Genomic DNA, 24,574 nt, shown 5'->3' with positions numbered 1-24,574 from the left:
TCCTCTGAATGTTGCTCTTCTCCCACAGGGAAAGAGCAGGGCACACCCAGGTATTTGTTTTTCAGAGTTACTGAACTTGGTGCAGATTGCACCTACGTATACAGTATTTACCGTAAACTGGCAAACACAATCATGACAAAGCACGGTGTGAAGCATATCAACAAGCACAAGGTGTTCACTAGAATCATAATTATTAATGGCTTAACTGTAGGGGAAAGAAAGACCAGGCCAAGAGCAGAGATAGAACCCTGCTTGAAACATAATAATGAAACATAAATGAAACAGAAGGTGATCATTTTCTAATCCCTTTCGACATAACCTCATTTACCTCATCAACATTTACATCATCAGCGTCATTGATTGTTGTAAATATGTGCTTATTCTGGATTCTCCCATCTCCAGTTGCTCCTTAAAAATGAATTGGAGGGAGCTGTTGTCTATTATGTCATCAGGGGGCGTTACAGCAAAATGTTTTCTATTAGATTGTGTCTTCAGAGAGGCAGACCAGCTGGGAGTACTAGACAGCTCTTTGGAGGGGCAGCATATTTTTCATCTGAAATGTTTGTGATATGGTTGTATCCACAGAAGTAAAGGTTAATTTATGTGTTGCAAGGATCTAATTTGGCATGAAAATGCTCGCCATATAGTAGTTTGTGTTGCAAATACTGAATGTAACAATGTCAGCAGAGGGTAGAGGATTTGCGCTGACCCTTGCTGTGTGAGTTCATGAGATGCTGTGAATTTTGAGGAAACATCAGAAATTAAGAGACCAGCGGCCACATTACTGTCATTATTCAGCAGTTGTACATGTACGATGTGACTGGGAAGTGCTCAGGGCAGAATAGACGCTCAATACAAAAAATATGCTGGGGGGAAAAAAAAAAACCCTTCTGCGGCTTCTGTTCAAGAGTTGCTTTTAGCTACTGCAATATATATATATTATTAATACTTTTTGGCCATCTTGAACTTCAACAACATTGTGCTATATAAATATTCTCTGACCAACTTACCATAATGGTGGATTTGGCATCAAAGGCCACACGTTTGATCCTCTGAATGAAGCCATCACCTCCATATGCCTGCAGGGAAACAGATCATTTGTTGAACACAGACGAGCCACTGTGCCTAGGCTATTTATATTATACTTTTATATTCTGCACTTATAGCACATAAGCAGGATTTCATCCATTTGATGTACTAACAAGGGGACAACATCTAGATAACAAAACAATTATCAATATAATCAATCAATAAAAAATACTCATGCAGTATGCACACAAATGTAAGTGTAGATATCCAGTCCTATGGTCAGTACATCCCAGACATTACATTAGACAGACAAATGTTTTTGAATTAATCGCCTCTCTGCACAAGATTATCCGACGTCTCTGATTCTCTTTTGCTCATTGTCCAGCAGTTCTGCTGCCTAAGCTCAATTACTGGAAACAGCACAGCCAATGAGCGATCTGACCTGACGATAATTCATCAGGATCACCAATTAGTGTGCTAGAAGTACGCAGGTGGGCATTAGATCTTTTTTTTTTGTGGAAGCAGCTGTTCCACAGACTTATGCTTATGCTGTGTGATAGATAAGTTAATACAAACATTTCTACAGCAAGTTGTTGGAGTTATTCTTTTACTGGAAAGGAGCAAAGGATAGAGGACTTCAAAACTGAATCCCGCTGATGTAGAATATCCCCACTCACTGACAGAGATCAGTGAGTGGGGATATACTTTAATATATGTACCTATTCCCTAAAAACCTGCGAAAGAAATACCACAGCCGACCAGCTGTGCCCTCCACTGACTGGTTCCTGCAAGGCTAAATGTCATGGACCGCCTACCTTATTCATCATGCTTTTAATGCTTACAGAAAAAAACTAAACAAATCAACCAGCCTTGAGACGCCTCATGGCAGATATGAGCAACATGACATGAAGAGGTTGAAGCTGTCCAGGCCTCAGCAGTCACTTGACTGCAGAAACATGGAGGTTTCTGTTGCTGTTTATTTGAGGGAGATGGTTTGTTTTGCCAAGCAAAAAATAGCTCAGACCTTTCTTGGAAAAAAAAGAGGATAGGACCTCTGGCTGCTTGGCTTATGGTTTCATACATGTGGTGGCTTTAGTGCAGTACCGGGAAAGCAATGACTTTTCTTTTCCAGATTAGTGTACACACTACAATACATAGTGATGTAGTAATTTCAGCGCTTGACTGGGGAGACAGAATTATTGCAGATAATCTATTCAGAAAGGACAACAAAATGAAATCTAAACATGCAAACGGAGATTGCAAAAATACCTCATCTGAGGGAAATATTTTCCTGGGATGACTTAAAATGCAAGGCAACATGCTTGATTAATGAAGACTACTGGTGTGATTACAATGGTACAACTCAAGGGGAAGGGAGGGAAAGAACACTATTGAGCTGAATGCATAAACAGAAAGCAGGAGAGGGAGAAGAGGAAGGAAGGAGGAGAAGATTTGGACCTGTGCAGAACCGTTCAAAACACTGTTGATGAATTGGACCAGCTGCTCCATGGTCTCAATCGGCTCACTGGGCAGGAAGTACTGCTCGTTGGATGTGTTGAGGATGATAACGGATGGCACCGACACCTCACTGAGAAAAAACAAGAACACGGCTTTGAATCGTCTTAACCTCAGCACCTTGGACTGCATCATTAGGAGGGAAGACATTGTGATGTTGTAATTAAATAAACTGTAACACTGAGAATAAAATAGTGAGATAAACAAACCCTTTGTGCTCAGAGCAAGCTAACTGTTCCCATGGGCATTCCTTCAAAGAGAGGATTTTTCGTCTGAAGTAGACCAGCCTGCATCTCCTTTTTACTCAGAGTGTCATTTCTTTAACTTTTATTCAAACAGTGTGCAACTCAGGGGCTTTCTGGGTCTGTGCTGGTCACAGTTAAAGAGACCTTTACAAACTACAGCTGACAAATGAATTGCAAGAAGCCTGGAAGAAAGAAACCCTGCATTCACGCTAAGACATACAAAACATACACAAGGAAGCCCAGGAGTCCAGTGATCTAGCAGAAAACATTAAAACAAAGCAATTACAACCCCAGTGTGATAATGAACAAGGTCAGATAAGCAAACAATCCCTCTTTCACATGTTTCACACAACACCCAACCCTGGCTTGGGTAAGGTATCCTAGCACTTAGATACACACACACACAGGCACACACACAGTCCATCACAGCGCTGCCACCTCACATCCCTGCGGTGTTACTCAACCCGGCAACAAATTTCACACACACGCATGCGTATCCATCACTGTCCCAATCCACCACCCAGCTGAGATCAGGAGTGCAAACACACACAGCAGTGCAGCAGCAGAGTCATCAACGCCTCACTGCTCTGTCCAGCTGAGATCTGCAATCAAATGCACGAACGTGCAGGCACGCACGCACACACACACCCATGCACACATAGTATGAATGCATATTCCATCTGACATCCAGCCTACTCCAACAGATGGCACCCATTTAAAATAAATATGGATTAGCCTATTCACCTCTGTGAGTGGAGACTACTGTGGGTTTGACGCCCATAATGAAGGGTCATATACTGTACTCCATAGAATTAGAGCTGGCAGAAAGCACACATTTGGGCCATTTCCCTTCTGCTCCCAAAAACATCTGCTATATAATTAGCGGCAATTATTTTTGTTCATTATTTGAAAAAAAAACACAGGAATTGTTATTTAGATTATTAAAGGAACAGTGTGACATTTTGGTACATATAATTTCTTTCTTGTCTGTTGTTTTCATATCTACTTGGTGTAATTGGTGAAATTGTAAAATAGACCAGTATTTTAGCTTAAACTTTCTAATTTTGAATTCTGGCCACATTTTTTAAGTAAGGAGCCAAAAGGCCAATAGCACAGCTCAGTGTTAAAATAACATTTTCATTGGATTTAATTATATATATACATTTCAACATTTTGGGAAACATACTTACTTGCCTTCTTATCAAGATTTAGATGAGAACGCTGATACTACTCTCACATCTGCGCACTGACAAACTTCAATCGCTTTTGCTTGCAAATCAGTGCAACATCTGGATATTTTTGACATACTGCAGATTTTGTTTTTGTTTACTACGTGCTACACGCTAGACTAAGTCACTGCGAGCCAACTGCGTGGCTTTAGGTCCAACTAAACAAAGAGATTATAGTTAGCGTCTCATCACTCAGAAAGAAAACAAAATTTTCTTTAAAAAAGAAAAAAAAGAAAGAAAAAACTTACTAATAAATTAAAAAACACATTGACTGAAAAAAGGTAAAAACAGTTAATAGTTAACCCATTTGTTGTTATTGTTTACTTATTAAATGGGACTTGGGCTCATTTTCAGTTGTTTATTACTTAATTTCCTCAACTTTTCTTTACACTTTCTGTTACTAGAGGCATTTTCTGAACTTAAATTATTCCAAAAGGATTTGTGGATTTATAACTATGATCATGATTATCATAGTGCATCCAAAAACAAACAGGATGCAAAACCTCGACCTTTAAACCTATCTGCCCCTTCTAAAGAACCCAACAGAACCACAGAATGAAAATCATCTTTATGTGCCTGTTGATTGTGACTTGCCACTGTCACTCCTCAGCTGTATTAACAGAATTAATGGTATACTGAATACCATTTCCACAAAACATTCATTAGAGAAAATGAAAATCTTTCTAGTCATTCACCTTCTATGATCACAAGTCCTCCCTTCGCGCACAGACTTTTCAGTCACTTCACATCCCTTTTAAGTTTTTCACAGCCCACAATGCATTCCATATAAGGGGTTAGAGTAATCCTACGTTTAAACAGAGGCAGAGACAGCCTCGGGCTTAGCGCTGTGCTCGTGTTTGTGTATGTGTGTGTGTGTGTGTGTGTGTACACTCATGACTGTGTCTATGTGCCTCTGGTGAAAGCAGGGGCAGACTTAGGCCAGACAGACCGCTGCCAGGACACAGTAATCGCTGTGATGACAGAAAGAGGGATAAAAAGCCATCAGATTTATTTCCACTGCTCCTCCTAAGGGAGAGAATTAGTGGACATTGACAGGCCAGGATTTCATTCCTCAAAGGAGGGCAATTAATCCTGTGGTACAGCAGCCAAATTCAGTTCTGTTAAACCCATCAAAATACATATTGTATGTACACATGCAAAATTAGGAAGGCTAATCACCTCTTTTATCCTTAAATATAAACACCGACTGTCTAATTTCCACCGCGCACCGGGAGTCTGCTGAACGTAGTCATATTTCCAAAACAATTTCTACTGTATACAGAACTAAGGAGGCCATGTCTGTTACAATCTCTCTCATACAAACAATAACATGTTCCAAATTAAAATAACATCTTGCAGCGGTGTGTTACGCTCGCAGATTCTCACACAAACACGACATTATGACATTATACAAAGACACATAATTAGACAGTGCAAGTCAGTAGACACAAAACAGACACGCCAAACGTTTCAGCCACGCTGGACTGAAACACGAGTGGGGCTCTGCCTAATTAAAAGTGTGGGATGTTAGTTGCAGGGGCCTCAGTCTGGGCGCAAAGCCACTGCAGCAGGAGCATCATTAGCACTGCTCTTTGACAGCCTATTTGAACACGTGACCACAACAGATATAATCCTTGCATAGCTTCATCTGTAAATTCCTCATATATTCCTTTTACCATCGTGCCCTCATGCAAGCAGATTTGCATGAGCTTGTGTGCTTTTTCATATTGATGGTTGGGGGTTAAAAACCACCATGAGCACAAAAAAAAAAAAGAAAGAAATGAAAAGAAATGACAGTCCATCTGCGTAATTGACTTCTCCACAGGAGAGCTTTTTTAATAGCAGAGGCTGACATTACTGCAAATCAGTTCCAACATGCTAAAGTAGCAGACAGGAGGTAATATGAGGCAGAGAAAGAGGAGGACGACACGATAAGAGAAGCTGCATGCGAGACACTCACCCCATAATGAGGCTGTTAATGTAGTCATTCCCATCCATGTGGCCAAACTGGAAGTCTCTGGGGATGCAAGACAAATCAGAGGCATGAGAAAACACAACAGTGCATCAAAAAAACACATACAATAAAAACAAGCCCTTTTTCCTGTCTCAGTGGACTAGAACAAACTGGGACACCAACTTTACTGCAGAAGTATGAAATCTGAACTGAATTGCTTGTTTTTAATTTTTTTTTTCCTATGGAAACCTCACATCGTTTTGTCACTGCAGAAAACTTGCGGTTGTGTGCCTCCACATGCCAGCCAAGTTACAATCGACATCCATGTCTGTCCAGACTCATATAATACTGCTGATGTCGTATCTGCTTCACCACGTGGTGCGACACTCACCTAAATATTAATATCATCAAAACCAACGAGCTTGTGGTGGACTAAAATGCTTCAAAATATGGATGTTACTGTAAAGAAGCAACAAAATCTAAAACATGGATACATCACGTACATCTTAAAGCCAGCAGCGCAGAAGAGCTGTACAATCAGCACAGAGTCAAGGTGGACACCCAACATCAGGATTACCAATACAGTGTCTCTCCAAATGTGAAATATGGTAACAATCTGCCCTTCTGTTCCTGAGTTATGGTGTTGAATAATGGACAGAAAACATTATAATGTCACAGTGAGGGTGACTTTTGACCGTTTTGACCGGATATAAAATGTCATCACTTCATCACTTTATCCTATTGGACATTTGTGTGAAATCCTGTCATAACTAGTATATGAATTCTTGAGTTACTCCAAGAGACATGTTTAGTGAGGTCACTGCGACTTTGACCATCAAATTCTAATCCGTTCATCTTTGAGTCCAAGTGGACATTTTGTGCCAAATTTGAAGAAATTCCCTTGAGGCGTTCCCAAGATATCACATGCACGAGAATGGGACAAAGGGACTGACAACCCAAAAACATAAAGCCTCCGGCCAAGGCTTTCGCCGGCACACAGGCATATAAATAACCCCAAAGCCCCGTCTCAAGTTTCTCCTCATCTTTCCCACCACAGAAAAGACTCTGGTGATTTATCTAAATGATAAGGCAGGAGGAGGAATTCAATTTGTATCTCATTGTGCTGCACTATGTCTGAGCAGAGTGTATTGTGGGTAGGTTAGGGGAGGGTGGGGGCAGTCCGGGAAAGTCAGTGACTCGCGCTGAATGACTGATTACGAGGGCCTCTACATATATATTATATTCATATTGAATCATAGATACATCTGGCACATTTGTCCCCAAGGTGCTCCACAATACTGCCTGCGCTTATATCAATGACATGAATATGAAGAGACTGAACTACATAATACATCCAGTGGATGCAACATGAAATAAGTCTGTGTTAGTGATAATCTCGCTGTCAATAGTGGGCCAGACTGGGAATAGAGCTCATCATAAAGTCAGTGTTTAACTTTTGCTCGAGAAACTGCAGCGTTGTGAGTTATGAATCAGAGACAATGTCTGTACATGTCCAAGACTGATGCGGACACAAAATGTGATGTGGAAATTAAATTGACTTTGCTGCTAATGCTTTGTCCACTGAATAGGTTAAATATTTACAGATCTGTTTTCCGTGTATGTCCATCTTCCCCACTCCCACTGACACTTCTTGGCCAGACTGCTGAGCTGACCGGCCAAGAAAAGTGAGTAACTCACTGAGAAACTTGCATGTGTGAGAGGAGACATGGAGAAAACTACAGGCAAGAGTGTGCAACACATTTGTCTGGGTGTGCTTTCAGGCCTGGAGATTTTGCCTGTTTACTTAAACGTTCCCTCTGGAAATGTGTCTTAGTTATTCATTTAACAAAACTGAAAGGAGATATTTGTTGATGTTATCTGACATGTCGTGTCATGTGGTTCTCAAGAAGAGAGGAGTGTTTTCTGGAGCCAGACTCCAACAGAATTTATATTCCTGTGAAAGTGGCTGCGGGGGTGAATAGCATTATAACCAAGAGACACGACTATTTCACAGAAAATTCATGTCAACCTATTCACCAGCAGACTTTAAGCTCTAAGACACAAACTGTAAAATACAAGGTGTCTTTATGGAAAGGAAATTAATGAAAAAACATTTATCATATAAAGAACTCTGTTTTTGGAGCTATAATAAATACCAGGGTATGGGGAGAAAAATCACCCACATATACAGTAGGCTCGACAGGATTTAAATCACATGCAATATTAAAAATCCCCAAACTTAAAGCAACCCTCTTTAATATCTTAATGCAATTTAAGCACCTTCTTTTAAGCATCAGATTTTTCAGATGGCACAAGTTTCTGTTAACAAAAAACTGAGCCTACTTCCTGTAAGGCATGCAGTGCATTGCTTAATCATTTTAATAAGTGACTGCAGAGCAGCAATTTGCAATTTTCAAAGTCATACTGGCTTTAGGACCCCTTCATATCTATATTAATTTATTTACTTTGGCCACTTGGTACAGCGAAACATCCTGTAAATGCAGTGTTGGCTTTAATAAGGTGATATGGCTGACATCCTGCAATTTGTAATTTCCCAGTCTGGGATCAATAAAATATATCTATCTATCTATCCAAGCATACAGTTTTACAACATAAGCATTGATTTGGCTCTGTATAGTATCTGGCTATTAAATTGCTAAATGCTTCACTATGTTAACCAGCTAGTCGCAAAATACAATCAGATGAAACGTTAAAAATGTTTCAACTGGTAAGCACCATGTGAAAACCTGAGTGCCAGGTGTGAACAGAATGTTATGAGTCAGAGGCTTCAGTTTGGGAGAAAACCGAGCCAAGGCTGCTTGTCTGGTCTTGTTGCACCGACCTTCTCTGCTGCGGTTGCTACATAAAATCCAGGAAAATAATCACTGGAATTTCAACTCAATACACACCCTCTAACTAACAAAATCAAACTTTCCCACAAGTGCAATTTGCGTACATGTAGGTATATTTATTTTAACACTCTCTCTCTCACACACAGACACAGACTTGCGCCCTCTCAGATCTGACATTTACATTCATTGTTCTGTCAAAGTACTACAAATGGTATGTGAGCTGAATACTGCCATATTTCTTTCTGCATCAAAACGGCATCAGTTCATTCAAAGGGAAATCATCACCTGTGATGTGTTGACTCAATGCTGCCCACCACCGGGGGCGACACTCAATCCGCGAATTGTAATTACAAGTACCATTTAGGTGTTTCATAGCACTGCAGGCAGCTCTGATCTCAGTGGGGATCTCAAATTCAAAAGTCTTCCAAAAAAAGACAAGAAGAAAAGAAAAGAAAAGAAGAAAAGCAGCACTTGGTAATGTGGCGTATAGTGTTTTAATTGATGATAGGGATCAGTGTAATTCAATCAGTCCTAATGGGAATGTGTGGTGAGGGAGAGCCACTTTGATCCCAGCAGGTTGAGCTTCACCTCTTCATTCAAAAGTGGAAATCTATGTGATGAAGCAACATGGTCAGCGATGGGGCACAGAAAGGATCTTGAGCATTTTTTTTCAAAAATTATTAATCCTTTTGACTAAATCCTCTTGTCGCTGCCATGCTACTGGGAGTGATCACAGATAAGGGTCAGCTACAGAACAGAGACCACAGAACTGATATGAATTCAAGCCACTTCAGCAGCGAGCATGTCAGGTCCTCCAGCTGAAGGATGACCAGTCTACTGTACTCTAAATCAGTTTTCCACACGTGAGTGTGTTGTTGCAACATCCCCATTTTCTACCACAAACTTTTACAGTGTGCCAACAGCAAAAAATAACGGTAATACAGTTAGTGACTTTGAATATGTGTACTTTCTGTATTCAGTGCCTTCTTTAATTTGTTCCTCTCCGGTAGCAGTGCAGATCGAACAAGGCAGTACCTAACATAAACATCCCATCTCCAGTTGTTATTGCACAATTGGAGCTGGAGAAAGGAGAACATTATGCATTAATACAAACCGAGCTGAGTTTTTGACTGACAGCTGAAAAGAACACCTATATTTGGAAGCTGACATTTTGCATAATTACCTTTCTACTGAACCTCAACAAAAACAGACGTGCCCCAACAAAGGCATAAACTTGCTTGCGAACTGACAGGCAGCGTTCCCCAGCGAGACACCATCCTAGAATAAATGTGTAAATTGGATGTTCATCTTTCACCTCATCGTGTCTCCGTGTCTTACCTGCTAAAATGCTCTCTGTATTCCTTCGCCACCGTCTGAATCTGGTTCTTTAATCTAAAAGTAAATGAGAAGAGAGTGAAATATACCACATAAGTCAGAGTCTAACCTTTTTTAGCCAATGTCTGCAATTTGTGGGAAGATCTAAACAATAACAGCAAGTCTTATCTGTATTTGAAAGCCTTGCACTGAAGTGCAACTAGTGTGGTAACTGTGGGAGTAATTTATATTGAGTCAGGCTTTTTAATTCCCGTGTTCTTTGTACCTGCCACTCTCCTCTGTGGGGTCCTTCTCATCTATGACTGCAATCGCCACCAATTTGCCTGAGGTGGCAGACAGGGATTACAAATCACACACACAAAAAAAGAAGGTGAGAAGACAATGGCTGGGCAAAGATAGAGGCTCTGGAGGAGACAATCACCTCTCAACCAGGGAAAAGACAGAAAGAGACACCAAGGAAGGCTTTATTCATTCATTACTCAAACACTGAGCTAGCTTAAGCTTTCTACTTGGTTTAACAGGAAACAAGTAGTCACCTCCTGGTAGAGGAGCTATATCAGTGCCATTCAAAACCCAAACCCACAACATGACAAATAAGTCTACTTAAAAAAAAAAAAAACCTGTTATACAACTTAAAAGGTCTGCTATTCAGATGTGTGTGGTTTGAGGCTAGAAACCCTTGGTTGTTAGGATGAGAGAACCAGCCTGCCCCCTGGTGATCACTGATGGTGGCTGTGCCGCAAGGTTGAGGTTATGTAAAAGACCACGAACGAGCTGGCATTAGGAAAATGGAATAAGCTACATTAAAGCTACACTTTTCATTAGTTCTTGATGTGGTTGTGATGTTTTGTCACTGTGCATTTGTAGAATACTCAGGATTAAAAGCATGTAGTGGTTGTTTAGTGTTGTGGTTATAAGACATACCATGCACTCTATTGGCCCTGAAGAGAAGCCTTCAGATATTCTTTTACACCACAAAAAAACAACAACAACAACAACAACAACACACAAAACAGTACTGTAAATCTGTCAAAAAGATTTTGTTTTCATTAGCTTCTAATTCTTTCCTCCATCTGCGTTCTGTCCCTTAAGTTTTGCCTAATAATGAGATCTGAATTACACTTTGAGAATACTCTGTGTCAGTGTTACTCACATTGTGGATGTTGGGGCTTTAGAGCACTAAAACGTTTGTCCGCCACCCCACAATGCGCCCAAGTACATGAAACCTGAAACTCAGCTGAAAAGCCTTTAAAAAGACGAGGCTGGTTTCACAAATTCACTTCGATCTGCACTCTACTAAGTTATTTTAACAGACTCAAGCCACAGACTGTGCTGTCTGTAATCAGTCACATGGGGTTTAACCAAGTATGATGCTTTAGAGACTCTCCTGAACTACCAACAACAAATGTGGTATAAATGGGTTGAAAACTGACTGTTAGTGCCAAACAAATGTAAGTGAAATCCAACGGCTGAGAATCACTGATCTCAGTAAACTGCAGATAAAGTGGGAAATGAACGCACATCTGGGCAGGTAAAGCAACATAGTCTATATCTAGAATTACCAGCAACTTCTTAACAAGAGCAGCTGTAAAATGACTGATCTTAGAGTGGATATTTGGGAATGAGAAGGTAAATATTATCCTTATTAGTACAGAATTAAGGAGGCAGGCTGATTACACTTCAAATTACATATGTTGATGCCCACTCTGTAATTCAACTACAGAGTGGGCATAAAACAAAAGCCACAATGTCCTAATGCATGACAGATTTGCTACGGGGTGGCACGAATGACAATATGTATGCGCTAAAGTGTTGTTGACATATTAAGAAGCCTCCCTGAACCTTCAAAAAATGAGTGATAATGAGTAAAACAGTTTGCTGCAGTCCTAAAATTAAACTATAACAAGACAACTACTATTCAAGTTATTTATAGGAAGACATAAGTCATGATTAGATACATTTTGGAGAGTAATATGAATTAAAACCTAGTTAAAAATGCCTGAAAATTAGTCAAATGCAATTTAGGAGTAAAAAACATATTTTGAATGACAGATTTTGTGCATACGCCACCTGTTTCTCCAAGCTCATACAGTGTAAAGCCATCAATCTGTAGGTATCCTTGGAAGCGCTCTTTGTTCACCCATGATGACAAACTGGCATCTTCATACTCTGCAACACAAGGAGACAGAATCCTTCAGAGGCAGAAGCACAAAAAAAGCTCACTGACAACTTGTCAAATATTAAAAGCAAAGCAGGAAGAAAATAAATAATAAAAAAAAAAAACAGACTGATGCCTAGATGATAACAAGATCACAGAGTTTACCACCTGTACACTCTGTGGGGAAAAAAAAAAGAACAGGACACAAGCGGAGCAGCCATAGACAGAGGTCAGTGATCAGAAATTGTTTTGACAGATGGCTGCCTCTGGGTTAAGGGAGGCTAATTTGGGTCTGAACAGCACAATAGATTGGGACTCAGTGAGCAGATTGGGAATCAATCAAGCAATCAAAGGTGTCAGTTGCTTGTCAAGACACAAATGAAAGAACATTTTGTTAGGGACCCACAAGGCCCTCCTGGAACTGGCAACGTTATTAACTCAATTCAACTCCGTTTATTTATACAGCGCCAATTTACAAAAGACATCTCACGACACTTTCCAACTAGAGCGGGTCTAAATCATATTGTTCTACCTACAAGGAAATCTGGCTTCCAGTGCATGAAAATAAATCAGACTTCCATTCTACAGCCACTCCAACTAGACTTCTGAATTAAAATTGTGCATCAAAATGTTTGAGTGTAAACAGATGTACTGTAATACTGTACTGTAATTATCTGTACTGTGAGCAGATAATCGCTAAATAAAAGTCAGAATTTTGCCTTAATAGCTTAATTTTTTACACTAAAATCTGCATTAACATGAAACCCTGGTGAGTGTCCAAGCCATAGTGAGAAACCAGCTGTGGTTCCTGCCTTGACAGGTAGCTCAACAAGATTATGACCTGCCCTTGGTGTCCAAGGCCGTGACTTTGAGCCTTGAGTGACGCAGAACAAAAATCTCATAAGTAACTACGCTTTCTGCTGGGGTCCGCCTACCCTGCATGTTTTAAATGTCGTCCTCCTCCAACACATCTGATTCAAACGATCGGCTCGTCACACAGGAGCTGGGGAACAGACTATTCCTTTGAATCAGGTGCGCTGGAGCAGAAAATCATCTAAGTCATACAGGGGGTACCCAAGTACCAAGACCAAGAAACACTTGATTAGAGACACATGGTTTCAAAGTAATTTTTAATTTATTATGTTTTAAATAATTATTACAGTTCAGGATATTCTGCTGATGGACTTTCATGTATTTGTCATAACCATGTGGGAAGCCACCTTAAAATTCCTGCCAGCTCAAAGCACTTCTCTAGGTAGCTCAACATGATCACAACATTTCGTTGGTGGTAAAATTTATGAGTTCAAGACCCAGATGATGCAGGATGAATAACTTTGATCCACTTGGGCAGTATGCTGTATGAATTGGAGACACCATATCAAAGTTTAATGATAATTTTGGACCAGACAGTTCGGCTGATTTCTCATTTGTCACTCTCCTCTTGCTTTTTTCATGTTCTTCCTCAAAATGCGGTCCTGACTCACTGCTGTGCGAGACCTATAATTCAGTCTGGATTGTCCTCAATAACTGTATTGTAAAAGATACATTTCTTATTTCCTATTCATCCATCAGCTATCACCACCAGTTATCAAGAATTTTAAGAAGGTGTAATTTCCGTTAACAAAAGATGCTATGTTTTTCTGGGATGCTGGCTCACCTGACCTGATTTTCACAACTATTGAGTCTCTTTACTTTCCAAAAAAGCGCATTTGGCTTGTAAATGATTCTTCACACAAATGCATTCATTTTCACAAAACTTATCCGGCAGATTTTTAGACATTTGGAGCAAATGCATAATTCAACAGATGCATGAAGGGGAAAAAAACGATCAAGTGCAACAAATAAATAAAAAAATAAACTGAAGTGAAAAAAAAGAACTGCTTCCTAAAAGCAAACCACATGTTGTTTCTATCCTAACATCTGGAGACAACATGCAACATGCATGCAACATGCTGAGAACCAGCAGCGGACCGTTCGGGGTATAAACAGGGTGAAGTGAAGCTGCTTAAACAACACACTTTTCTCCAGCTGAGAGAAGCTACAGGATGCACATAATTGATGTCAAATGTAGCTGGGACCTCATTATGACATGTTAATAAGTTATCACGACCTTTCTGCTACCATTACAATAATTACAAGTACACTGATGACTTCTACATGGTTTCCAAGCTTCAGGGCCCCAGTGGAGCCGGGAGCAGAATACCGAACATGACAACCTAAATCCTGAACACGCTTTTAAGACCCCAAGGTCATAGCTTATATTAGTATTTGAATCACAGTGACCTTAAATGCAATGCACTCCATTTTTCAGCGCTGCTGCTGTGCAAAGGCAGAGCAGTGTTGTTGTTAGAGCTGCTGAGTCAGTCAATCTGGAAGACATTCCAGAGAGTTTTTTTCCACAGATGTTTTGGCTTTATAGACAGCATGCAGCTGCCCAACTCTCTTCTCAAGAAGCGAGAGAGAGCTGAAGACCCCATACTGGGAGGGTGCAGTCTGATGAACCCCCTTCATCTACCGAACCCGCTTCACCTTGAAACAAATTAGAGCTGCTCCCTCCCTGGGTGCCAACCTCACAGGCTCCATACTGCCCTACAGGAGCCTGCCAGCTCAGAGTTCACACAGACGGAGACAAGAGAGAAAGATGAGGGGCAGGAGGAGGAATATAAACAGACACTGGGTGGAGTGACGATGATCCAGAGGTAAAGTTTCGAGTGGATAGGGAGGAGGCTGGCTCCGACACATTTCAAGGATGAAGGTTACTGACATAACACATGACCTCCAAGATGACACAAATGGCGTAGAAACAAAAGCAGTGGCAGAAGCGTAGAAGAGAGGGTGAGGATTTCGGCAACATCAAACATAATTCAAACAGGGTGAGGCACAGAAGGTGGTGGAGGATGAGAAGAGCAACGGCTTTAACAGTGAAAGAAAGGCCATACATGTCTCCCTATCTTACTATACTGAAAAAATAATAGCTTCAACAATAACAATGAAAATGCCTTAAGCAAATTAAAAAAAGGCACAAAAAGGCTACACTCAGGGATGGACGATATGCGTTGTTCATATACAGAGTAAGCTACATGATATTGAAGCAGGCTGAATTAAAATATTTATCTGGAACAAACAAATGATATGATCTTGTTCAAGAGGCGTTTGCACTTTGTTTCACACGTATGAGTTTTGTGGGACGCTGATGGTCTGTCAGCCGGTTAATCAGTCCAACACTGTGGTCCAGACTGAATAATCACAACAACTAATTTGCTATGAGGTCTACAGACATTCACGGTCTCCAGAGAATGCATGCTATTACCTGACTTTGTGGTTTTGAGTGAAATGTCTCAACAACTACCTGATGGACTGTCAAGAATTTCTGGCACACGCGTTCAAGTTCTCCTCAGGCTAAATTTTTGACAATGCCTGACAAAGACTTCTGTTAGATCAAAATATTTCAAAACTAGAATTTCTGGGATTTCTTTCAGCAGAGTGTGCAGATCTTTTGTCCGATTCTTCCCTCAGGATGAATTGTAATCATGTTGGTGACACCCTGATTTCTCCTCTAATATCACCATCAGGTCAAGAGAGGAGGTGAAACACCTGGCAGTCTGGTGTGACACCAACAACCTGATCCTGAATGTCTCAAAAACAAAAGAGATCAGAAGAAGAGCAAATTTTTCTAGTTTTTTTTTAACATGGCAGCAAACAGATGTACTTTAGCAGCCGCAGCCATCTATCAGTCATAATGCAAGAAATACTGCATTTGTAACAGATTTTGCCAAGATTCACAGAGAAGAAGTGTGGGTTGGTTTCCATGGTGAGCAAATCTAATTAGTTTGCGATGAAAATCCAAATGACAAATAAAGAAAGTCTAAGTCTAAGTCTAAAATGTAAGTTTGTTAAATACTTTGGTTTATGACCACACGGTGTTGCTGCCAGCTAAACGCTAACATCAGCATGTTCACAATGACATTTAAGTCTGGACCAAGGTATTGCACTGCTCGACTTACTCTGACAAAATGTTTGGCATAACTGGGTTATGACACAGTGAAGATATTACACATGTGGGGAAACACCTCTGACCAGTTGCACCTTTCATCAACATATCATCCACGCTGACTTTCTTTGCCAATTCAAATTACCTGTGAAGTGAATGTTGTCCATGTGTGGCGTCACAAAGAGTCACCAGTGTGTTATCACCTTTTTTAAATGTGATCTCATTTTGTCATCATATTTATGGACTGTTAATCAACCTGTCCTTTAAGCGCTCCCAATAAACATAGTCAAAATAGTGCTGCCTCACAGCTGACTGCAATATGTACCTTTCCATACACGGAGTGGCAAAGCTAAACAATAAACTGTTGACTAACCACCCATGTGAACTAACACTCGAAAACATGTTTGAAAGCACATTTCTGGCAAGTGAAGCGTGCACAAACTGCATATTGTTCTAATTACATTTTTCTGTCTTCTTACCTGTAACCCATCAGGGTTCATTGCACACACACAATGATCGAAACCATTTAGCTCTATGCGTACAATAACTGTGCAGACCTGTCCAGCAGTATGAGACTGAGGATTGGAGTTATTAAATATGTATGAGTCTCTGTGCTGTACTATATTTTAACATCGCTCTTCAAACGGTATTCCTCTGTTTGTGATGTGCAACAAACCTATCAAAGCTCCAGAACAATGCATCAAATATCCTTTTACACATACAGAGAGGCCAGTTTGGGACAGGGTGGCTTTGCCTGAGGGCTTCTTTAAAGACACAACAAGTGAGGCATGTATGTGCATTGAATTTCCAACAACTACTTCGAATTTGCATCTCCAAAAACGTATCCAAAAACAAACACCAGGCAGTCATGATAAAGGTTGGTATCATACTCCCGAAACTGCAGGCACACGTAGCTGCAGTTACTAAAAAATTAACTATAGAGGTTATACTTTCACACTTAAATAAATGTAATAGTCCACCATCAAACAGCGTCACTGGGAGCCTATGCAAATGTGTCTCAGAAGTTTAGCCAAATAACATTTGATAACAAGTTTTTGACGGTACATCATGCAAAGTGAGCGTCACAGATAAACCACCGAAGCTGCCTCAGCCTTATTTGTCCAACATCCATTAATCCAACATCCAGTCAGGGGATTTTCAGTGAGACGATCCTCTGAGACACGCAGCACAACTGGAGGCAAAGCACATGCTGAGGACTACAGGCAGCAAAAAAAAAACCCCAACAGGCACCAGTGGAGAAAAGTATTTTTTCCTGTCACTGTAGGTAAGTGTTTAATGAACTATACTGATTATTTTCACCCATTTTGACAGAGCTAATGGGAGCATTTTCCCTCTATGATTTAAAGGGAGTGCCTGAAAAGGAAACGAAAAATCTGCCATGTGAGGGAGGAAAAAATTATGTCGTTTGCCAGGCTGCTCACCTTTTCAGTCTTTGACAAGCTTTAATACGCTGTCACCATGGCAATGCTAAACATTCACCACATCCTCCGTATCAAGGTCCTGGAGGACTCTGCAGGGTGCGGAGTTTTTGTTATCAACGTCCTCTGCGGTGAGCCTCTCCTGTTGCAGTTTTGGTGCAGGAAGCCCCCCTTCCATAATGGTCAGGTGGAGCAGATGAATGTGATGTCGCAGGCTGTGGCAGAGATCAGTTTTGTTCTCCGGGCACTAAACCGTGCAACGAATTTACCCAACAGCCATTACTGGGGCCCCTTTGTGTTGGCATTGTGCCTCGATGCTCTTACTTTTCACTTCCGCCTCCCAACTGAGGTCCACCGCAGCAGGACAATACAAGACATCATGGAGGAAAGCGGTGAACTCACGTTGTTGAGATGAAAAGTTTCAAATTGTACAGCCTGACCCTCTTCAGTCCAATATGACCTTTTTTTGCATAGACTTGACGGTTGCTTCAGTGATTCAGTTCTTGGCTTTAAATGCCTGTATGTTAAGTACCAGCTCTGCATTGGTTTCTTTTGCTTAAACTGTGGTCTCTCACACTCATCCACCCTGGCCTGCTATGCAAGTCCGCCCAAAGACAAACCACCACAACATCACTGGCCTCACCACACGCACAATAGTGGGCAGAGCCCTCGGTGATTTATGATGGGCAAAACACACCATAACTCAGTGTGTTGAGGAAGATGAAAGAACAGCAGCTGGGATGGGAAAACTACAGGAACACAGCTAGAGAAAACAAGGTCTACAGCAAAGGAAAGTGGGAAAAGACAAGGGGCAGTACACATACGGCACCCAGCTGGCCCTTCAATTAATGTTTTATGCCTTTTTATGACTCACTGAACAAAACACCACCAAAACAAAAGTGGATGAAGAAAAGATAACACAGCACTCACCATCGTAGGTAAAGTAGCCTCCGTCTTTGAACACCACAACCGCAGGAAGCTCTGGCAAAGTTACTGACTGTTGAAAGCGCAAAAGAAACTCAATTTAAAACCAAGTTCCACTAATCATTTTCACTCTATGAATGTATGCACACCTGCAAAAATGTGGGACAAGACTGTCGGCAGCGTGGCTTTGCAGAAACTTATTTTTGCATACTGCAAAGACAGCAGGGTGTCTGTATATGCAGTTAGGATGCGATTATGCCAAAAGAATGCAATCATTTACTTTACTGCATTCCAGAAAACTACAAAGGATAGAAACATGAACATGAAAAAATATTCAACTGATTTCAGTTTTTTTCCTGACATTCATTCATTCAAAGAGTTACCTCTGGAAAGACTTCCTCTGAAGCTGAGAAGAAGTAAGTGTAGACAATAAGCTCAGAGGCTGCGTCGTTGTACTTCTCCTGCAACGGCAAATGTTATATTTACACAATGGCTTTCAATAAACGAGCGTTAAACACAGGCCATGCTTTGTCAAAAGATGTTACAAGAACAGCTGAGCAGTGCTTCTATTATTGAGTCGGTGCATTGTTTTAACACTGTGGTACTTCTGACAAAGCTGGGTGCTTGGAATAAAACAGCAGTCTTGATTCATATCTGGGTGACACAGAAAGGTGCTTACTTTGAGAGGAGACTCCCCACCGACATACACAAAAAGCACATCATGTCGTTTCATCATGTGCTCAAACATCTGCTTGCTGGGAAGTGCCCGGACGGCTGGCCTGGAGAGAAATACAACCCATGGAGATCAGCTCATTTTAATAAGGAAAATCCTATTCACCACACAAATGGCACACTAATGTTAATAGGTGATGTAAAAACTGGTCTCTGTGCTGGTGGCACCACCTAGTGGAGATTCAACAACTTGCATCCATGGATTCAAGTTAAGAGCCAAGCGTTTGATCAACCCCTCTGTCACGGATCTAGCTTGATTTCCCTCAAGCAGGGGAAATCTGTCAGGCTCAGTTGATACAGTGGCTTAAACTGGAGCATCAGAGAAGGAATCCACTGAGCTATGAAACAAATATGGCCAGCATTAATAAGCTTGCTTGGACGGTTCTTATTAACACAGCATGTGTTCGCTTTGAAATGTGAAAAGTTCTATTTGTTTATCAGTTTCACATCATTTCTCTTTCAAGTGACTGAAGGCTGTCGCTTACCCTGCCACCCTGTTGGCAAACTCTATGATGTCATCTTTTGTCCTTGGTCCCTTGTAATTATAGGCAAGATCACCCTTCAACCTGAGGAGGAGAAAATGAAGGGCAGCTATTTTAACTGTGAAACCATTCAGTACCGTTCATTGTTCTGTGCAGCCAAGACACGGATTGTAATATTCACATGAAAATAAAATGGAATGGAAATCAACTGTGTGTCAATTTTGCATTAAGTATACTGGCTTGTGTGAAAAACTTCATTCAGTGAAAGCATAACTCAGGGTTGTACTAAGATGGGAGTTTAACCTATTCAGATTTAAATCAGGGTTATCAGGGAAAGGAAGGGTGGGCAAACCTCTGATTGCCTAAACTGGTACTACAATGTTGAATAAGATGTTGGTTAGTTAATTCAGTGTTAGCTTAACTGGAATTTGTGCTGTTCCTGTTTAGCAACACTGACAATTTTTTCACATTGTCCCGTGTTTGTACAATGTTTATTGGAGGAGGTCACATATGTACAGTCAGAAATGAACAAAAATGCATGCTTACAGAATTAATCAAGCAAATGATTTCAGATTCATCAAAAAGGAAGATAATCATTACTCGCAACCATACTGTGCCCAAGATAAAAGTTCTTTTTAATGGACTAAAATCTGCGGCAAACAGCCACAACCTGTCTCTTACAAGACGTTCTGATCCACCAGGAAAAGCTTCTTCACCTCCAAGGTCAGTTTAATCCAAATCATCACACTTCCAATGACAAGACAAACAAATGGCCATGCCTAACTGAGTTCCAGCCAAGGACACTGCAGGAGCTCTTACGCCAAGCAGAATGCATTAAGGATTACGCAGGTTGCATCAGCCCAAAGAGCTAATGAACTCAGGGGGAAACAGAACTCTAAATCAAGCCTCCTTCTGTCTCCGAGGGACGTATCTCGTGTTCTTCCGTGGATGTTTCATCACTTTCTTGGTTTAATGTCATGAACCCTGCCGTGATCCTGTGGCAGTTTCTCAAATGAACTTGATGAAACTAAATGGCAAGCGCATTACGGCAGCGTGCAGATAAATGATTCTGTTTCAAATTTATGGAGTAAACTCTGCAATGAAAGATGATTATTTCTCTCATGTCAAAATGAGCTCTGCTGTTGAGCAGCTGGCTTTTACCTTAAGACATTTATAAAAAAAAAAAAGAAAAAATGTCACTTGCACTTCAAAGGAAAAAAAAAATATAAAGGGATAAATGAGAAAGATCAGTTGAAGCAGTTCACAAGTGGAAATAGTTTCAGACTTGTTTTGTTAGAAAGGTCACAAATTAATTTTTGGACATTCAACCTGCTAAAGCCGATTTTTAATAGTTAATCATCCAAGAAATGTTTAATGAACAGTACCCAGGAGTCCTGAACGTTATTAGAAATTAAAGCTAAAAGGTGTGAACAGAGTTTGCCCGTGAGTTATGCCTTACAGAAGCAGCAACAACACCTTGTTCCCTCCTGAATAAGTCATCTAAGGGCATCCCAAAAGGCCAAACCTTTAGAGAAAAAGACAATACTGATAATAACATACATACTTAAGTAAAAGCACCTGGGATGGAGGGGGTGAAGGAGGGGAGCGGGGGAAAAGTAACAGCTACTCTAGACAATATACAACAACACCAAAATCACAAATTACAGCAATTACAACTGAATCAGTGCCTCTCTGCTTAACAAATACTGAACACTCGAAGCTTCACAGAAGTACTTTGCAGATATGTTGCACTGGACAAATTGTCACAGCCTGACCAGACCCTGTAGGTCTGTAAAAAAAAATTCAATAAACCTTCTAATCAGGCCCATTAAAGCTGCCCTGAATGCTTCAAAAAAAAAAATCATGCAATTTGCCACAAGAAATGAGCATGGCTATGTTATTTCAAATAATAAGTGCAAAAACTTCTGAACTAAGGGAAAGAGGCAACTGTAGCATTTAAAGGAAGCAGTGTGGCATACAAAGCTTAGAGTGTCACTTACAGCTTTATTGTGGGGTAACCACGAACACCGAACTCTGATGCCATTCCTGCAAAGTAGAAAACGTCTTCTTAGAATACAGAGAGGGAATACAGAGAACGTCCTGAGAACCATCTTTCTGTTCAGAGTGTGCCGTTAAGCACACCAAAACATGATTTACATGACATGCCAAATTGGGAATGCATGACGTGAAGATTTTTTTAATTACCTGCTTGTCATGGCCAGTAACGACAAGATCACCGATTTAAATTTAAAAATGCTTATAACCTGTAGTTTATGCCCACCTGAGGGTAAGAACGGTTAAGATGTAATGAGCAAAAACAGGAGATTCAATAGTTCATATGTCTAATAAGATTTCTTTTGTGAAAGCTCTTAAGACTTTTCCCTTCTTTTCTCCCAACGAGAGGCTTTGTAATCCAGCCTCGGACTGCGCAGTCTTTCTAAAATAAACCCGTAATCATAAATCCGTCGCTGAATGTCTTCTGGGATCATTTATCAATATTCTGTGTCTAAAAGCAGCATGATAGAGCTCACCAAAGAGTAACTTCCTGCATCTGTGTCACGCAGGTTTCACCACTGCACTGAAACTTTGCCATCTTCCGTTTGAAGGCCTGTGCCACAAAGCCGTGCACGAGCGTTAAGTCTTTGCTTGCAGCTAATGAACGTGAATGTTCATTATTGTTTCAAGTCACCGAACAGCAAAAAACAAGAGCACATTCAATGCACAACATCGACAACTACCTTAGGTTGCATTTTTTGATAGTTATTGCATCATATCCTGTCTCCTTTTTTTTGGGGGGGGGGGTTAAGTTAACACTTTCTCTTGATAAATGGACTGAATTCACCTTTTGGTGAGTAACGCTGGCATTTAGTAGTTTTATAACCATCCACACACAGTTTCTTGGGTTGTTAGTTAACAGCAATTAGTAACAAGAAAAACCATATAAAACCACAATGAAAAAAAACATACAAAACAAGTCTGCAAGTCCTTACACTCTTATTAATGGAAAAATCATTTCTAATCCGAAAAATAATCTTTAAATGGTGGCATGGTGGTCAAATTCCATTTTAAATAAAATAAAACCTAAAATTAAAGTAGATCAAAGTAAAGTAAAATCATAAAGTAGTGGTATCCCGCAGCCCTAAATGTAGGTGGACTGATCGTGCTTACTGTCGCACATAATCAACCCCAAGGGTCCATTCTGAGGCAGGAAAAACCCTGGTTGTTGAACAACACAGTCAGTTAGGTTGAATCTTTGTCTCCAGCTCATTACCACCTGGGGACAAAGAGGCTCCAAGGGAAGATATTAAAGAGCTTTGTCATCTTCTCACCAGAGTAAGCAGTGGCATCCATCTTTCCCACGCGGACTGGCGACCCGGAGCGCTTCAGCTCAGCTCCCACCTCGTGCCATATTGGTTCTAGTTTTTTACAGTAGCCGCACCAAGGTGCATAGAACTGAAAATAACCAGGACAAGAAAGCAATTTTAAAAACATTTGGAACATCATCAACATTTTGACATTATGTATTTATATTGTTAACAACCAGCTTTCCGTACTCATAATCTTTGGACTTTTCTCCTCATATATGGATAGATCTAACAGCTTATCACACAGCACAAATGAACACGACAACAGTCAGTCTGCTGCCTGAGAGAGTGCACAGTGGAGATAGTGAAACAAACTTTGAGACACATGTTACTGGCCAAACTTCGATCGCTTTGTGAAACACCTGTTGAACAAGTTGATCACAAACTTGCAGAAAAGTGAAATCCTCAACCCTCAGCTTGCAGTAACTTGCTGCCCCTCTTAATCCACGCTGAGTTTGTCATGTTTGTACAGTTAAATGTTCACATTATTTATTTATTCCCATCTTGAATTCAAATTCATTTTCTGGTGGATTTGGCTGGTCTGATTCCAATTTCATGTTTTTGTAAACTGAAATGTAAAGGGAAAAAAAACAATAATTAGTCATGCTCAGCTTTGGAAACAATAATGGTCTTTTTATGAGAAAATGCACAGCCAGTTGAGACAGTACTGAAACTTCCCACCATAAGGACTCACTCCTGCAACCCAAACTAGGAATGGAAGTGAGTGCTTGAGCTGGATTTGCTTATATCGACCCAGACACAACCCCTAATATAAACCCCTTGGAGCCCCCTGGCTCTGTCCGACATGCATGACTTCTCATTCACTAATCACACGCACAGAGGACAGTCTGCAAAACCCCTGCAGCTCTCGCCCTCTTACATCCCATCCTGACTGCTGCCACTTCCGCAAAGGATGATCTAGACAGTAGCATGCTGGATGTAAAGTAAAGCGCAGCTTAATCGACCCTGACTGGTTTCTGAGTGTGTGCATGTGTGTGTTTAACATCAGACTCACATCAACCAACCAGATGTCATTTACTCTGGTGTCCTTAAATCTGTCAAAGAAAAGAAAGAAATTTTTTTTTTATATTTTAGCCAATATTCAGCAAAGTGAATTATATGACATATACAAACAGGGGAATAATTGTTATTCAAGGTCTGTGAATATGAAATGAGCAAGTATTTGTTATTCTTAAAAATCTGCAGAACGCCCACCGGAACCCATTATAAAAGGGGGAAAATTAAAAGATCACATCACAAATACACAAGAGACAAAATCTCTACAGACTTCCCAACAAAGGCATACAATTAAAAAGCACTCTGC

General features: G+C 40.6%; 1 protein-coding gene across 2 annotated transcripts in view; it reads right to left on the bottom strand.

The window, feature by feature from the left end:
* Positions 1 to 24,574, bottom strand: part of tmx3b (thioredoxin related transmembrane protein 3b) — a 31,201-nt gene that overhangs the window by 5,865 nt on the left and 762 nt on the right. Inside the window, exons 3-15 of one of the 2 annotated variants that reach the window (XM_046371212.1) lie at positions 24,266 to 24,305; positions 23,215 to 23,338; positions 21,886 to 21,931; positions 19,889 to 19,969; positions 19,351 to 19,450; positions 19,055 to 19,132; positions 18,678 to 18,744; positions 12,230 to 12,328; positions 10,425 to 10,482; positions 10,163 to 10,216; positions 5,979 to 6,035; positions 2,488 to 2,617; positions 1,011 to 1,079 (exon numbers count right to left, since the gene is read on the bottom strand). In XM_046371212.1, coding sequence (XP_046227168.1) covers positions 1,011 to 1,079; positions 2,488 to 2,617; positions 5,979 to 6,035; positions 10,163 to 10,216; positions 10,425 to 10,482; positions 12,230 to 12,328; positions 18,678 to 18,744; positions 19,055 to 19,132; positions 19,351 to 19,450; positions 19,889 to 19,969; positions 21,886 to 21,931; positions 23,215 to 23,338; positions 24,266 to 24,305 — 1,003 coding nt within the window. Of the gene's footprint in view, positions 1 to 1,010; positions 1,080 to 2,487; positions 2,618 to 5,978; positions 6,036 to 9,297; positions 9,435 to 10,162; positions 10,217 to 10,424; positions 10,483 to 12,229; positions 12,329 to 18,677; positions 18,745 to 19,054; positions 19,133 to 19,350; positions 19,451 to 19,888; positions 19,970 to 21,885; positions 21,932 to 23,214; positions 23,339 to 24,265; positions 24,306 to 24,574 lie in introns of those variants that run through there. The other variant, XM_046371213.1, reaches the window with a different exon arrangement.

This window comes from Scatophagus argus, chromosome 18 (genome assembly GCF_020382885.2).
Source record: "Scatophagus argus isolate fScaArg1 chromosome 18, fScaArg1.pri, whole genome shotgun sequence".
Classification (NCBI taxonomy): Eukaryota; Metazoa; Chordata; class Actinopteri; family Scatophagidae; genus Scatophagus; species Scatophagus argus.
Note: the sequence above shows the minus strand (reverse complement) of the source record. Positions and strands in the feature narration are given on the sequence as shown.